Source organism: Salvelinus fontinalis, chromosome 40, assembly GCF_029448725.1.
Source record: "Salvelinus fontinalis isolate EN_2023a chromosome 40, ASM2944872v1, whole genome shotgun sequence".
Taxonomy (NCBI): Eukaryota; Metazoa; Chordata; class Actinopteri; order Salmoniformes; family Salmonidae; genus Salvelinus; species Salvelinus fontinalis.
The window spans coordinates 5,320,368-5,337,225 of NC_074704.1; the positions used below are offsets into that span (position 1 = coordinate 5,320,368).

At 41.6% G+C, this 16,858-nt stretch overlaps 2 protein-coding genes across 2 annotated transcripts in view; one reads left to right on the top strand and one right to left on the bottom strand.

Moving 5' to 3' along the window:
- The window catches only part of LOC129839880 (zinc finger protein ZFP2-like), a 96,778-nt gene that overhangs the window by 51,517 nt on the left and 28,403 nt on the right, over window positions 1-16,858 (bottom strand). The window lies entirely within an intron of this gene.
- Window positions 1,485-15,226, top strand: LOC129839894 (zinc finger protein ZFP2-like). Its single transcript, XM_055907601.1, has 2 exons — window positions 1,485-2,730; window positions 12,060-15,226. Exons 1-2 carry the CDS (start codon window positions 2,310-2,312, stop codon window positions 13,211-13,213), a joined length of 1,575 nt encoding a protein of 524 aa, XP_055763576.1. The 5' UTR covers window positions 1,485-2,309; the 3' UTR covers window positions 13,214-15,226.

Consider the following 16,858-nt stretch of genomic DNA (forward strand, 5'->3'; position numbering starts at 1 on the left):
TGCAGTTATATTAGCCGGCCAGCTAACAATAGCTATATGCAGTTATCTTAGCCAGTCAGCTAACGTTAACTATATGCAGTTATCTTAGCCAGCCAGCTAATATTACCTATATGCAGTTATATTAGCCGGCCAGCTAACATTAGCTATATGCAGTTATATTAGCCGGCCAGCTAACAATAGCTATATGCAGTAATCTTAGCCGGCCAGCTAACGTTAGCTATTTAGCCAACTAGCTATTAGCCTACCCAGCGTAGCCAACCAGCTAACGTTAGCTATTTAGCCAACTAGCTATTAGCCTAACCAGCGTAGCCAACCAGCTAACGTTAGCTATTTAGCTAACTAGCTATTAGCCTAACCAGCGTAGCCAACCAGCACCGAGAGCATTTAGAACCAAACTAACAAAACCTAAACGTGTTTGCAGATCAAAAGATCAGAGACAAACAGAATGATGGGAGAAAATTAACCTTCAGAAGTCATTGATCAATGCTGATAAAGTGACACACTGCTTAAATAATAATGAATAGTTATTTATGATGTAAGGTGATTTGTAGAGCAGTCAGTTGGCAGTCGCCAGCAGTGTCGAACCAAACCAAACCAATCACGTGCTGCTGATAAAGTGATACAGGCATCAGCACACTGCTTTGAAGTTTAATGCTATCAAGGCCTCGTACCTCCGGTATCAAACATAACATCCCCACCGAAAAGTTGACAAAAACAGAGCAAACAGGTTGATTTCCTCTGTCATTTTGAGCCCACGGCAAGAACGCACCAGAGCCCACCGTGCTAACGGGTTCCCTCTAGATAACACAACCACACAGTTAATGAAAAGCATGAGGTGAAGCTTGAGCTAGATATCAACCTATCGAGCTAGTGTGACCTTCCTGGTCTCTCAAGTCAGTGAGTCAACACAGGAAGGAGCAATGGATGGATAATTCATTTATTTCCAAAGCTTCAATGATGGGACACACACAGTATGGATGAATGATCAGTAGTGACGGGATATAAATAGCACTCCCACAGCAATTCTCCATAAATCTGCCCTATAATATACTAACAAAAAAACTATTGAAATGTATATCAAAGTCATTGTGAGCGTATAGTGGATTTAACAATTCCTACCTAATTTACTATAATTAATGAATCAATTGTTTCTCTGTGTCTCATATTCACTACATCAGAAGAAACTGTCATCCATTTTACTATCAAAATATATCAAAATTAACCTGGAAAATTACTAAATGTCCCCCTCTGGTGGTGAAGAAGTATAATACACATAAACTAACAAAACCAGGCTAATAAACTGGCTGGTGTTCATGAGTTTATAAAACATGTACTTTATACATTTGTCATAAATGACCTGCATTGATGAGACACACAGTGTGGATGAATGATCAGTAGTCGACAGGGTAAAAATAGCACTCCTAAAGAAGATGCATTTTCCAGTTAGATACCAAATTGAAAGAGCGAACTTTAGCATAAAACCCACATGGAAAACTGAGATTTGGCAAATAACATATAAAGAGAGGCTTATTTGACGCCAAACCAACAACAGTAGTTACTAAAACATAAATTGCTAATGTATGATTTAAAAGGTGGATTTTATGATGTAATGTCAACTTTATATATTTCTATCCCGGGACTATTCCATTTTGAACTCACCCACAGCAATTCTCCATAAATCTGCTGTGGATTACCCAGAATCCCGAAATAAATTAATACATATGTGATAATTCAAAAACATAACTGGTTGTGTTTATAGGGAACCAGATCGTGAACACAACTAAGTTACTAAGTCTTTAACCACACTGTGTTGTTACACTGGTGAGTAAAAACTCATGCTTCCTACACTAACTTTTTGTCTGAACATTATAATATATATTTTACGTCACACTAGCGTCATTGTCTTAAAGTCGCACATCTCCATCGCAGTCAGAGGTTCAGACTGAGCGTTACCCACTCCAGTCAACAGATGGCGGTGTGCGATTTTAAGGCAATGCTGTTAGCGTGACGTATAATCTAGTGAACGGAACGCAATGCTATTAGTGTGACGTATAATCTAGTGGACGGAACGCTTCTTTCAGCAGCAGCAACAGTTATTCAGCCACCTCGGTAGCTTGCTAGACAAGATAGACGAACCAATAAAGCTCTTTAGACGCTTTAGTGTATATTAGCCACTGTATTTTAAACCCTCGTCTGTCGTCTAGTTAGTTAGTTATCCTATTTCATTTCATGTTTACGGTGTTGTTGTTATTATTCAGCTGGCGGGCTGGTTAAATTAGCATTAGCCTAGCTAGCTAACATCTCCGACCATGAGTTCACTAAATTACTCTCTTCCTGCTGAAGAAGAGACGGTCTGCTGGACGGAGAAAGAAGCTCTCATCAAAGAGGAGGAGGAAGAGAAGGATGTTACAAAACAAAAACAAGTAGAGGGTGAGGTTGTTACCCTGAAAGAAGAAGAGAAAGACGTTACAGTGAAAGAAGAGGAAGACGTTACAGTGAAAGAAGAGGCGTTCAGAGTGAAAGAGGAGGAGGGTGTTACAGTAAAAGATGAGGAGGATTCAGTTTTTGAAGTGAAAGAGGAGGGGGAGATTGCGGTCTCATCGGAAGAAGAGGAGGAGGAAACTGGATATCTGGGCCCGATTTCCCAAACGCAATTTAAGGCATCCAGTGGTTCTAAAGATGAACTTAGCCATAAGATGGTTTTGAGAAACCGGGCCGTGATTACCACTGGTAAGTACTGTCTTAAAAACAGAGGTACAAACTCTGCAGTTGTTGAACTGATTTTTGGTGTTAAAGGGGAAATCGGCAATTGCTACATCCATATTTTGACTTTTAAATGATTTATTTATAGCCATTGATTCTTGGATAATATAACACATACCTCATGAGCTTAGTTCAACTGTTGTACCCCATCAGAACCCAAAATAAGCTTTTTTTACTCCAATGTTTAGAAACAATGTAAATCAACAGCCTCAACATGGTTAAAACTATCATGTTGATATCATGGATGGTCAGTCCTTGCATCCATAGGTCTGTCTATGAATTTGAGAGTAGTTAAATGTCTCCAGGCCCATCATCATCTTATTACCAAAACAGTGGTGGAATGACTGTTTTGTTATTGTTTCAACTGCAGATTGGTTGATTGATGTGTGGATTTTTTAAAGGGACAACCTAGTTTTTAAACAGCAACAAAATGGCTGCCAAGAGACTTGGTTTGGTAAACAGCTGAGGGATGGGGGCTGGAGAAATATAACCACTCTCAAATTCATAGAGAAAGCTATTGTATCAACCGTAACCCAAAACCTAGGGACCTCGTCAAGAAGTTCAGACATCTTGGCATAACAGTTATAAGGTGTTGGCTTGACAGTCGCTGGACCCAGGTTTGAGTCCAGCTCAGGGCAACCCCCTGAATTCACTACACTATGAATACAAGGACTGACCATCCATGATGTCATATTGATAGTTTAACCAGGTTTCTAGGATATATAGTATATTCTAGAATTCATCCATGATGTCATAGTGATAGTTTAACCAGGTTTCTAGGATATATAGTATATTCTAGAATTCATCCATGATGTCATAATGATAGTTTAACCAGGTTTCTAGGCTATATAGTATATTCTAGAATTCATCCATGATGTCATAGTGATAGTTTAACCAGGTTTCTAGGCTATATAGTATATTCTAGAATTACCAGTGTAGATTTCCTGTGGAGGCAAATTATTAGAGCTGTGAAGTCATTGTATAATATTCAGCCAATTTTTTTTCATGCCTTTACATTAAAGGCAAGACATACCTAGATTCAATTACATTCATGAATTGGTTTGAAACCTTTGTTTTAAACCCTTCTCAAAGTTGGTGGCTTGACGGATTTGTAAAAAATGGTTTATCATGAAACCATGACCATATTTATTTAAATGTAACCTTTATTTAACTAGGCAAGTCAGTTAAGAACAAATTCTTATTTACAATGACTGCCTACCCCGGACGATGCTGGGCCAATTGTGTGCCGCCCTATGGGACTCCCAATCACAGCCGGTTGTGATACAGTCTGGATTTGATCCAGGGTGTCTGTAGTGGTGCCTCAAGCACTGAGATGCAGTGTCCGCTGCGCCACTCGGGAGCCCCAAAATCATGTCAACACAACCCGACCGGAGGGAGCCGCTCGTCAACACAACCCGACCGGAGGGAGCCGCTCGTCAGCACAACCCGACCGGAGGGAGCCGCTCGTCAACACAACCCGTCGTCAACACAACCCGACCGGAGGGAGCCGCTTGTCAACACAACCCGACCGGAGGGAGCCGGTCGTCAACACAACCCGACCGGAGGGAGCCGCTCGTCAACGCAACCCGACCGGAGGGAGCCGCTCGTCAACGCAACCCGACCGGAGGGAGCCGCTCGTCAACGCAACCCGACCGGAGGGAGCCGCTCGTCAACGCAACCCGACCGGAGGGAGCCGCTCGTCAACGCAACCCGACCGGAGGGAGCCGCTCGTCAACGCAACCCGACCGGAGGGAGCCGCTCGTCAACGCAACCCGACCGGAGGGAGCCGCTCGTCAACGCAACCCGACCGGAGGGAGCCTGTCGTCAACACAACCCGACCGGAGGGAGCCGTCGTCAACACAACCCGACCGGAGGGAGCCTGTCGTCAACACAACCCGACCGGAGGGAGCCGGTCGTCAACACAACCCGACCGGAGGGAGCCGGTCGTCAACACAACCCGACCGGAGGGAGCCGGTCGTCAACACAACCCGACCGGAGGGAGCCGGTCGTCAACACAACCCGACCGGAGGGAGCCCCCTGTTCCCTCCTTCAGGGAACAGTAGTTAAAAAAGTGGGGTATACCAGGAGATGTAAGGATTGGAGAGAAGGAGGAGTTTCCAAAGTGGGGTATATATACTTGTGATGGTGAGAACATGTTTTTGTCGGAACTACAGCTGTAACGACCCTTTGGGAATAATTAAACTTGGTTAACCTCTTGGAACTATAGGGGGTGCTGTTCCGCATTAGCATATTTGTGTCTCCAAATTAAACTGCCTCGTGCTAAATTCTTGATCGTACAATATGCATATTATTGTTATTATTGGATAGAAAACACCTTCTAGTTTCTATAGAAGTTGAAATTTTGTCTCTGAGTTGTACAGAACAATTTCTACAGCACTTTTCATGACAGGGTTCAGATTTCAATTTTTTTTACCTCTGATCTGGGGTCTGTTTTTAAGGCGACAGTGAATGCTATGAAGAAACCGACACTGCCTACGTCTTCCTCTGGGTGTCTGTACGTCATCACGCTTTCAATGGAATCGATGGGATATTCACAGCCAGTATAAAAGACCAAAATGTATAGAGACCGCCCTTTCTCGTCGTGCGCCTGAAGCGTGAAGGGCATCGGACCTGCCTCGTTCCAAATCGTTTTCTAACCAGCAATATTTCTCCGGTCATGTTTTTACTCGTTCTAGGTGTTAAAAACATCAAAATGTAGTTAATTTGAACCGTTTTATAGCAATTTATATCCGTTTAGTGCGATTTTAGAGGAATTTATTTGTTGTGCACTCTGAAACTTTGGACACGTTTTGGGGTGTCGGTCGTTGGTGGTGGACATTTCGAAGGACAGAGGACATCTATCGACCAAAAGACGTTTATAACATAGAAAGGATACATTGCCCAAGAATCTGATGGAAGAACAGCTCAAAGTAAGCAATATTTAATATGATAAATCGTGTTTCTGTCGAAATATTTTAAACGCATATTTCGCCATTTTGTTTGGTATAGCTTCACTTGGCGAACCCTGTATTGAAAAGTAAGGATAATTTTAAAAATGTAAATCAGCGGTTGCATTAAGAACTAATTTGTCTTTCGATTCCTGTAAACCCTGTATTTTTTAGTCAAGTATATGATTAGCTATTAATTAAACTAGATCACTCTGAAAGATGGCGACCGACATTTTCAGGCTTGTTTTGCTACTATTTTCATTGTGTAACCACGGTTTTGTATGGCTAAATATGCACCTTTTCGAACAAACTGTATATGTATATTGTAAAATGATGTTACAGGAGTGTCATCGGAAGAATTCTGAGAAGGTTAGTGAAAAAATTAATATCTTTTGGCGATGTTGACTTTCATCGCTCACTTTGGCTAGAATCAATGCTGGGCTGCTATGTGCTATGTGCTATGCTAATATAACGATTTATTGTGTTTTCGCTGTAAGACACTTAGAAAATCTGAAATATTGTCTGTATTCACAGGATCTGTGTCTTTCGATTAGTGTATGCTGTGTATTTTTACGAAATGTTTGATGATTAGTAGTTAGGTAAACACGTTGCTCATTGTAATTATTCTAGTCCATTTGTGACGGTGGGTGCAATTGTAACCTATGGCAGCTACCTGAAATATGCACTTTTTTCTAACAAAACCTATCCCATACCATAAATATGTTATCAGACTGTCATCTAATGAGTTTTTTTGTTGGTTAGGGGCTATAAATATCTTAGTTTAGCCGAATTGGTGATGGCTACTGGTGTTGGTGGACAAATAAAAGATGGTGGATTATGCTAATGTGTTTTTAGGTAATAGATGTACATCTTTACATATTGTGTCTTCCCTGTAAAACATTTTAAAAATCGGAAATGGTGGCTTTATTCACAAGATCTGTATCTTTCATCTGGTGTCTTGGACTTGTGATTTAATGATATTTAGATGCTACTATCTACTTGTGAAGCTATGCTAGCTATGCTAAACAGTGTGTGGGGGGTGGGGGGTGCTCCCGGATCCGGGTTTCTGAGGCAGTAGAAGTTAAACTTCTCTAGTGTCCGTGAGTTATTTATTCTGAAAAATTAGAACCTAACACTATACCTAGTTTTCCCTGAAGAAGGGAAACGAGGGGCAACACCTGTTTGGCCACACCCCTTCCTGGGTCGGTGAAGAGTGGTGTTAAATTTAAGGAATAAATCCGAGCCTCACACTCATCAACAGTGGAAGGCGGAGCTTCCAGCGAGGTGCGGATTTAATAGTATGTTGTACCTAGTTTCCCTCCTTCAGGGAACAGTAGTTATAGTCATAACATGTGGATTTAATAGTATGTTGTAACTAGTTTCCCTCCTCCAGGGAACAGTAGTTATAGTCATAACGTTACGCTTGTTATATGATGAACTTCAACTTAAATACAGGATCTGGCTGTCGGACAATTTTTTTGTATTCTGAAATGCACTCGAACTACGTATCATTTAGTGGCTCCTTATGTTACGCTAGGAAAACAGTTTGTGGGCACAGAAACACTAAATAATTTCAGAGTTTGCTAAATCCAATGGTTTTTAACTGAGAGTCATCTTGTAATCAGATGGCGTAGCAGTAAGATGTTTGTTGAAAATGTTACCTTTTTTTGTATATATTGAAATATATTGCAATATCTTTTTCCATTTTTTTTATTATATACACCTCCCGGCAACCCGCCTCACCCAATGTGATACGGATCTGTTTTTTTTATAGACCTTATAGCTAGAACCTCCATCAGAAGCTAGCCATCAGAAGCTAACCAGCTAATTAGCTACTAGCTATTTAGTCATTGTTAGCCACTGCTAGCGGCCTTTACCTTTTTAGCTCAGACACCAGCCACTTTGACAGGTACTATCCAGGCTAAGTCTGTACAGCGCGATATCAACCCTGAGCATATCGGACTGTTTTTCTCCATTACATCACCGTATTCCTGCCGTAAGCTCTGGACCATTACACCAGATAATCGCAGCTGGCTAGCTGCTACCGAGTGGCCCAGCCCCGAAGCTAGCCTTGAGCCAGGCCCATCTCCCGGCCTGCTCAGTGGACCCTATGATCACTCGGCTACACAGCTGATGCCTCCAAGACTCTTCACTAAGACGACTAGAAGCCACTACATCACCGGATTCCTGCCGTAAGCTCTGCACCTTTGCACCGGATTGGCTATAGTGGCTGACGCCCTTGTCCCGAAGCTAGCACCAGTTAGCCTCGAGCCAGGGCCGGCTCCCGGCTAGCATAGTGACGACTAGCTAAAGGCTTCCCTGGTTCATATATTGCTGTTCACTGGACCCTATGATCACTTTGCTACATAGCTGATGCCTGCTGGACTGTTCATTAATCACGGTACTCTATTTTGTTTATCTGTCGGCCCCAGCCTCGAACTCAGGCCCTGTGTGTAGTTAACTTCTTATGGCTGCAGGGGCAGTATTGAGTAGCTTGGATGAAAGGTGCACAGTGGTGCCCAGAGTAAACATCCTGCTCCTATGTCATAGTTGCTAATATATGCATATTATTATTATTAGTATTGTATAGAAAACACTCTGAGGTTCACATGAGAGGGAGCTCCGTTCCATCGGTCAATTGAAGTCAATGTAATTCTCCGGTTGAAACGTTAGATGTATGTTAACAACATTCTAACGATTGATTCAGTACATCGCTTGACATGTTTCTACTGACTAACGGAACTTTTGGACATTTCGTCACGTTATAGGGACGCGCTTTGTGACTTTGGTTAGGGCGTTTGGTAAACAATTCCAAAGTAGCTAATTGGACATAAATAACGGACATTTGCGAACAAATCAAGCATTTATTGTGGACCTGGGATTCCTAGGACTGCATTCTGATGAATTCATCAAAGGTAAGGAAACATTTATCATGTATTTTCTGGTTTCTGTTGAGTCCAACATGGCGGCTAATTTGGCTATTGTTCTGAGCTCCGTCTCAGATTATTGCATGGTTTGTTTTTCCGTAAGTTTTTTTGAAATCTGACACAGCAGTTGCATTAAGGAGAGGTAGAACTATTTCTGTTGAAACGATGTGGCTATGCAAAATCACTTGATGTTTTTGCAACTAGTGAATCTAACGCGCCAATGTAAACTCAGATTGTTTTTATATGAACTTTATCAAACAAAACATGCATGTATTGTGTAACATGAAGTCCTATGAGTGTCATCTGATGAAGATAATCAAAGGTTAGTGATTCATTATCTCTATTTCTGCTTTTTGTGAAAGCTATCTTTCGCTGGAAAAATGGCTGTGCTTATTGTGGTTTTGTGGTGACCTAACAATCGTTTGTAGTGCTTTCGCTGAAAAGCATATTTGAAATCGGACACTTTTGGTGGGATTAACAACAAGATTACCTTTAAAATGATATAAGACACATGAATGTCTGAGGAATTTTAATTATGAGGGTTCTGTTGTTTGAATTTGGCGCCCTGCACTATCACTGGCTGTTGTCATATCATCCCGGTAGCGGGATTGCAGCCATAAAAGGTTAACTGACCCTCTCTGCCCGTTCATCGCCATTTTACCTGTTGTTGTTGTCTTGTCTTACCCGTTGTTGTCTTAGCTAGCTCTCCCAATCAACACCTGTAATTTCTTTATGCCTCGCTTTATTTCTCTCTAATGTCAATATGCCTTGTATACTGTTGTTTAGGGTAGGTATTATTGTTTTGTTTTACTGCGGAGCCCCTAGTCCCACTCAACATGCCCCAGGGAACTCTTTTGTCCCACCTCCCACACATGCGGTGACCTCACCTAGCATAACTGGTGCCTCCAGAGATCCAACCTCTCTTATCGTCATTCAATGCCTACGTTTATCTCCAATGTACCCGCACACTACCATACCCCTGTCTGTACATTATGCCTTGAATCTATCCTACCACACCCAGAAATCTGCTCCTTTTATTCTCTGTTCCCAACGCACTAGACGACCAGTTCTGACAGCCTTTAGCCGTAACCTCATCCTACTCCTCTGTTCCTCGGGTGACGTAGAGGTTAAACCAGGCCCTGTGTGTCCCCAGGCGCTCTCATTTGTTGACTTCTGTAACCATAAAAGCCTTGGTTTCATGCATGTTAACAGCAGAAGCCTCCTCCCTAAGTTTGTTTTACTCACTGCTTTAGCACACTCCAACAACCTTGATGTCCTTGCCGTGTCTGAATCCTGGCTTTGGAAGGCCACCAAAAAGTCTGATATTTCCATCCCCATCTACAACATTTTCCATCAAGATAGAACTGTCAAAAAGAGAGTTGCAATCTACTGCAGAGATGGCCTGCAAAGATGGCCTGCAAATGGTTGTACCTGGTGGGTCAAACGACCACCCCTCATCACTGTCATACGCTCCCTAAAACACTTCTGCAAGCAGGCCTTTCTTATCGACCTGGCCCGGATATCCTGGAAGGATATTGACCTCATCCCGTCAGTAGGGGATGCCTAGTTGTTCTTTAATTGTAATTTACTCACCACCTTAAATAAGCATGCCCCTTTAAAAAAATGTAGACCTAAGAACAGATATAGCCCTTGGCTCACTCCAGACCTGACTGCCCTCGACCAGCACAAAAACATCCTGTGGCGTACTGCACTAACAGCTCCCCATCCCCCGCAGCTACTTCCCCAAGCCTCCCTAGCTTCTCCTTCACCCAAATCCAGATAGCTGATGTTCTGAAAGAGTTGCAAAACCTGGGCCTTTACAAATCAGCTGGGCTAGACAATCTGGACCCTCTCTTTCTAAAATTATCCTCCGCCATTGTGGCAACCCCTATTACTAGTCTGTTCAACCTCTCTTTCGTATCGTCCGAGATTACTAAAGATTGGAACGCTTCCGCGGTCATCCCCCTCTTCAAAGGGGGTTACACTCTAGACCCAAACTGTTACAGACCTATATCCATCCTGCCCTGCCTTTTCAAAAGTCTTCGAAAGCCAAGTTAATAGGGATAGGGGGCGACATTTTCACTTTTGGATGAATTGGTGCCCAAATTACACGGCCTTGTACCCTGTCCTAGATCATATGATATGAATATGATTATTACTATTGGATAGAAAACACTCTGAAGTTTCTAAAACTGTTTGAATTATATCTGTGAGTAAAACAGAACTCACATGGCAGGCAAACTTCCAAACAGGAAGTGAAAATTCTGAAATGGGTCGCTTTGAAAGGCATCGCCTATTCAAATGCCTTAATATTTATGGATCTGTATGCACTTCATACGCCTTCCACTAGATGTCAACAGGCAGTAGAACGTGTAATGAAGCATCTAGCCTGATGTGGGACCGAATGAGAGCCTTTGGAGTGACAGGTCAGGCATATTGCCAGTTCTTGGCCACGCACATTGGGCATGTCATGTCCTTGTCTGCAATGAGTTATATAGACATGAAGAAATGCTCCGTCTGGGACGTTATTGGATATACACTGCTCAAAAAAATAAAGGGGACACTTAAAATAAAGGGGACACTTACGTTTGTTTATCCCAAGTGTATGTAACTCTGTTGTTTTTTTGTCGCACTGCTTTGCTTTGTCTTGGCCAGGTTGCAGTTGTAAATGAGAACTTGTTCTCGACTGGCCTACCTGGTTAAATAAAGGTGAAATACGAAGAAATCTTAACTTTATTAGCAACACCCAAATGTATATTGTCATTAACGTGGTTCTTCAATAATTACACATAATTCTTAATACTGTAGCAAACATTTATATTAAGCAGGACATTCAAACGAGCCTTACAATTATAATCCAAAGTAGTGTGAAATGTACTCATAATAAACCTGGAAATAGAGGTTACTCCCCTGAGTTTTCCCCCATTCACATTCAGAATACATTGTGAAAAACTAAAAGCTTTGCTCACCATTTTTGCTCCAGGCAGATATACTACATCCATAACTTGTGGTTTCCTCATTAGCAGATATACTACATCCATTACTATCGGTTTCCTCATTACCAGATATACTACATCCTCATTAGCAGGGAGGTGTTTCTGCAATCAAATTGTGTGCGCATCGCCCTCGTGCCACGATTTTATTAAACACAGAAAGGGGCCTATATTGGAGACCAAAAGTCATCTGGCACACTGCTTAGAGTTTCAACAACATGAATAACTTATTTCTAGTCTACAATCATCGATGTTACTACTAAAATATGACTATTCTTGCTCATTTTAAGACAATTGTCAAATAATTTTAACATTCATTACAGACGTCAATTGTTGTACAACATCATGGCTACGCTGTTGGCATCACCTTTTACAGTGGATTTCCACTGTTGTGGGCCTTTAATCATCTGACTTTGTTGTTCACACAGGAGAGAGACGGGACTATCGTGGATCCTTTGGGGAGCCTCAACAACCTCATGATGCTGACGAGGCAGAGAAGAGTCTCTCCAGATCAGAACGCCTCAAACACCTGCAGAGATCCACAGGGAAGAGAACTCACTGCTGCTCTGACTGTGGGAAGAGATTCACCTCATCAGGCATTAAAATGCATCAGAGAACACACACAGGAGAGAGATCTTATAGCTGTGATCAATGTGGGAAGAGTTTTACTACATCTAGCAATCTGACTATACACCAGAGAATACACACAGGAGAGAAACCTTATAGCTGTGATCAATGTGGGAAGAGTTTTACTACATCTAACAATCTGACTATACACCAGAGAATACACACAGGAGAGAAACCTTATAGCTGTGGTCATTGTGGGAAGAGTTTTACTGCATCTGGCTCTCTGACATTGCACCAGAGAATACACACAGGAGAGAAACCTAATAGCTGTGGTCAATGTGGGAAGAGTTTTTGTCAATCTAGTGATCTGACAGTGCACCAGAGAACACACACAGGAGAGAAACCTTATAGCTGTGGTCAATGTGGGAAGAGTTTTACTACTTCTGGCTATCTGACATTACACCAGAGAACACACACAGGAGCGAAACCTTATAGTTGTGGTCAATGCGGGAAGAGTTTTACTACTTCTGGCTATCTGACTTTACACCAGAGAACACACACAGGAGAGAAACCTCATAGCTGTGATCAATGTGGGAAGAGTTTTAGTCAATCTGGCCATCTGACAGTGCACCAGAGAACACACAGAGGAGAGAAACCTTATAGATGTGATCAATGTGGGAAGAGTTTTACTTCATCTAGCAATCTGACTATACACCAGAGAATACACACAGGAGAGAAACCTTATAGTTGTGATCAATGTGGGAAGAGTTTTTGTCAATCTAGTGAACTGACAGTGCACCAGAGAACACACACAGGAGATAAACCTTATAGCTGTGATCAATGTGGGAAGAGTTTTAGTCAATCTAGCAATCTGACATTACACCAGAGAACACACACAGGAGAGAAACCTTATAGCTGTGATCAATGTGGGAAGAGTTTTACTAGATCTAGCTATCTGACAGTGCACCAGAGAACACACTCAGGAGAGAAATCGTATAGCTGTGACCAGAGGTAATCTGATAAAAGATCTCTGACTAAACATCAGAAAATACATGGAGTTGTTTCATGATATCAATGAATTAATGTCACAATGTAGAATGTTTTAACATTGTAGTAGGAGTATTTTATTGATGTCATAATGTAGAACCCTAAATGTTTGTCCCCTGTTGTATTGATTTCAACATGATATGGATATTAGCCTCAGGGGGAAAATCCAGGCTCTGAATTGAAAGAGTACTATTTATGAGATTTAGTAAGTACACATTATTCCCAGATTCTGTGTGGTTTTTGAGCTGCTAGTTTTAACAGGACGTGCAACCTCATCTCCCTCCTGCCACATAAATGATTTTAGCATGAAATCGATTAGTTTTGACAAATAAGTGTTGCGTTCCTTTGTTTAGCGACCCCTACATTTAAATGCATTCCAACATCACGTACAACCTGATTTCCCCCCTAATCGATATCAGTGATTTATTGCTACTTGTCAAAACAGCGTTTCTGGTGCTTGTGCAGTTTATAAGGAGCTTGTTTAAAAAAATACAAGAAATATGATTATTGTGGCAGATGTTTGTGTAAATAGCACATGTTATGTTTAGGTTTTCAATTTATCCCAAACTGTTTCTGCATATTGGTTATTGATTTGGACATGTTAAAACTGTGTTTTGACATTGAAGCTATTGAAGCTATATAACTTTTAGTAATCATAATTATTTATGCAATCAACTGACAATTTTCGGGTATAAATATATTGACATTGTTGCCCTTCTTTTAGAATAGCAGGGTTAATTCTCAGATGTGCCAACCCAAATGTACTAGAGCATGACATTGGGGACTGGGCCCCGATCCAACAACATGCCTATCGAGTGATCCCTGAAAAGAGAGAGAAGCTCCGCAGTGAGGTGGAAAGTTAGTACGGATATTGCAGGAGTTTCCTCTTGAAATCAGACACGTCCGTGGTAAGGACAACTTGGTTGCTGATTGTCTCAAGGGGGGCAGTCAAAAAGATTTGTGTTTTGCGTTTAGCCAGTGAGTTGCCATGGATCACAGTTTATTTTGACTGCACGGTTTTCCGTATTGGAGATGAGTTTTGTTTGGGCTCGTTCCAAGGGGACGAGAGTTCTAGAAGGGAAAAAATAATAGTTTAGGAATCTATAGAAAGAAAAGGAGAAAATATACGATATTATTATACGTTGTGTTTATTATTAATTAGAAATGTTTTTTTCTTGTTTTTAATTGTTGACAGCCAGTAGACACCATGTTTATATTGGTGAAGCATTGTAGTTGATTATAATGTGAAATGGAAGTTGTTTTCTGTTGGTGGTGAGCAAACTTGTCCAACAAAAATATAGGATATATTAAGGGGGAAGGTGTTACAGGCTTTGGTTTTTCCATTTATGTTTTGAGGTTGGACTTTAGAGCGTATTGCTCCTTAGCACGTATAGCTTGTTAGCACGTAGGATGCACTGATAAGTGTCACCTCGTTAGTCAGTATGTGTTACACCTGTGCTGGCTTGTCCATCTCGTTAGTGGGAAGGTGTTTCACCTGAGCTGGTCCAGGTTCTATTTAAGAGTGTCTGGCCCAGTGCTCCACTTGTCTTGATAGACGTGGAGAGTCAACACCTTTAGTTGCTCCACTTTTTTGGTTTGCTTCCTGTCTTTAAGTTTATTGTGGGCTTTTATTTAGTTTTCCTCTTCTTGGGCAGATTTAGTGGGTCTCATGGTGGGTGTCTTTTCGGTCCCAGTTGTTGTTACTAGTCAACTTTCATTGGACACCCCATAGTGACTTTCAGAGCCCATCCTAAAAAACAAGCTTATATTTTTGGACTGGATATTTTAATATATGGCATTTCCTTAGGATGCTCATTAGTCTTTAAGTTGGTATTATTGTTTTTTTATCCTCTTATGTTTGTGTACTAAATATTCGTGTTTATTTTCATTGTTTTCTCCTGAGAAGCCATTGTGTTGCATGTCTGAAATGTGCTGTATAAATAAAGCTTGATTTGATTTGAACATATTGCAAAACAAATTAATCTTATGACTGACCAATCAACAGACTGATGGTCCATCTTAGTATGAAAAACAGTATCACTTTTCCAGCCTGCTGAAGCTGTGGTGGAGTGGTAAACACCACCCCCGGCTCTACCAGGGGCTTGAGGTGGTCTCCCACAGCTCTGCTGGTGGAATGGTAAACACCACCCCCGGCTCTACCAGGGGCTTGAGGTGGTCTCCCACAGCTCTGCTTATGTCATGTTCTGTGGCCTTGCCGTTCCATTTCTTGACTGCCCCTGCAACACAGAAATTAACATATTTAGTCATATTATATAAAACACTCAAAGTAATGGATAAGGAGCATCTACAGCCTTAGTTACACCTGGCACCTAAATGTGACTTCTGTCATCTGATCACTCCAAGCTGCATTAGGTTCAGATCTACCAGGATGGGCCTTTGACATAGTCTGGACGCAGTCAGGCCACTGAATATAAATAAGCAATGTAAAGAGATAGAGATACATCCTTGGGATGTCCCTAGCCTGTTGAAGTTGACATTTAAAGGGGTTAAGGTTAGGGGTTTAAGGTTAGGGTTTAGGGTAGGGATGTCCCAAGGATCCCGGATAGAATTGACCATTGTGCATTCTTCTGTCTCTGTTACATTGCAGGTGATGGGTTCTGACTTCTGAACTTGAAAATATGAAATATCCTTATTATGTGAAATTGAATGAAACAACAGACTCACCTTGTCACCTAGTGAGGTCACTCTGTTATAACACACTGTCTGCCTGTCTGTCTGTCTGTCTGTCAGGGAGAAGAGACTCACCTTGTCACCTAGTGAGATCACTCTGTTATAACACACTGTCTGTCTGTCTGTCAGGGCTCTGGTCTAAAGTAGAGTATTATATAGGGAATAGGGCCCTGGTCTAAAGTAGAGTATTATATAGGGAATAGGGCCCTGGTCTAAAGTAGAGTATTATATAGGGAATAGGGCCCTGGTCTAAAGTAGAGTATTATATAGGGAATAGGGCCCTGGTCTAAAGTAGAGTATTATATAGGGAATAGGGCCCTGTTCTACAGTAGAGTATTATATAGGGAATAGGGCCCTGGTCTAAAGTAGAGTATTATATAGGGAATATGGCCCTGGTCTAAAGTAGAGTATTATACAGGGAATATGGCCCTGGTCTACAGTAGAGTATTATATAGGGAATAGGGCCCTGGTCTACAGTAGAGTATTATATAGGGAACAGGGCCCTGGTCTACAGTAGAGGATTATATAGGGAATAGGGCCCTGGTCTACAGTAGAGTATTATATAGGGAATAGGGCCCTGGTCTAAAGTAGAGTATTATATAGGGAATAGGGCCCTGGTCTAAAGTAGGGGATTATATAGGGAATAGGGCCCCGGTCTAAAGTAGAGGATTATATAGGGAATAGGGCCCCGGTCTAAAGTAGAGGATTATATAGGGAATGGGGCCCTGGTCTAAAGTAGAGGATTATATAGGGAATAGTGCTCCGGTCTAAAGTAGAGTATTATATAGGGAATGGGGCCCTGGTCTACAGTAGAGTATTATATAGGGAATTAGGCCCTGGTCTAAAGTAGAGTATGCAAATGCAAATTAATTACTTAATAATCATACAATGTGATTTTCTGGATTTTTGTTTTAGATTCCGT

Excerpts from the sequence above, each read along its gene's own strand:
- LOC129839894 (XM_055907601.1), top strand. The coding sequence starts at position 2,310 with ATGAGTTCACTAAATTACTCTCTTCCTGCTGAAGAAGAGACGGTCTGC. Across the intron at positions 2,731-12,059 it reads CCGGGCCGTGATTACCACTG|GAGAGAGACGGGACTATCGT; the intron begins GTAAGTACTGTC and ends TTGTTCACACAG.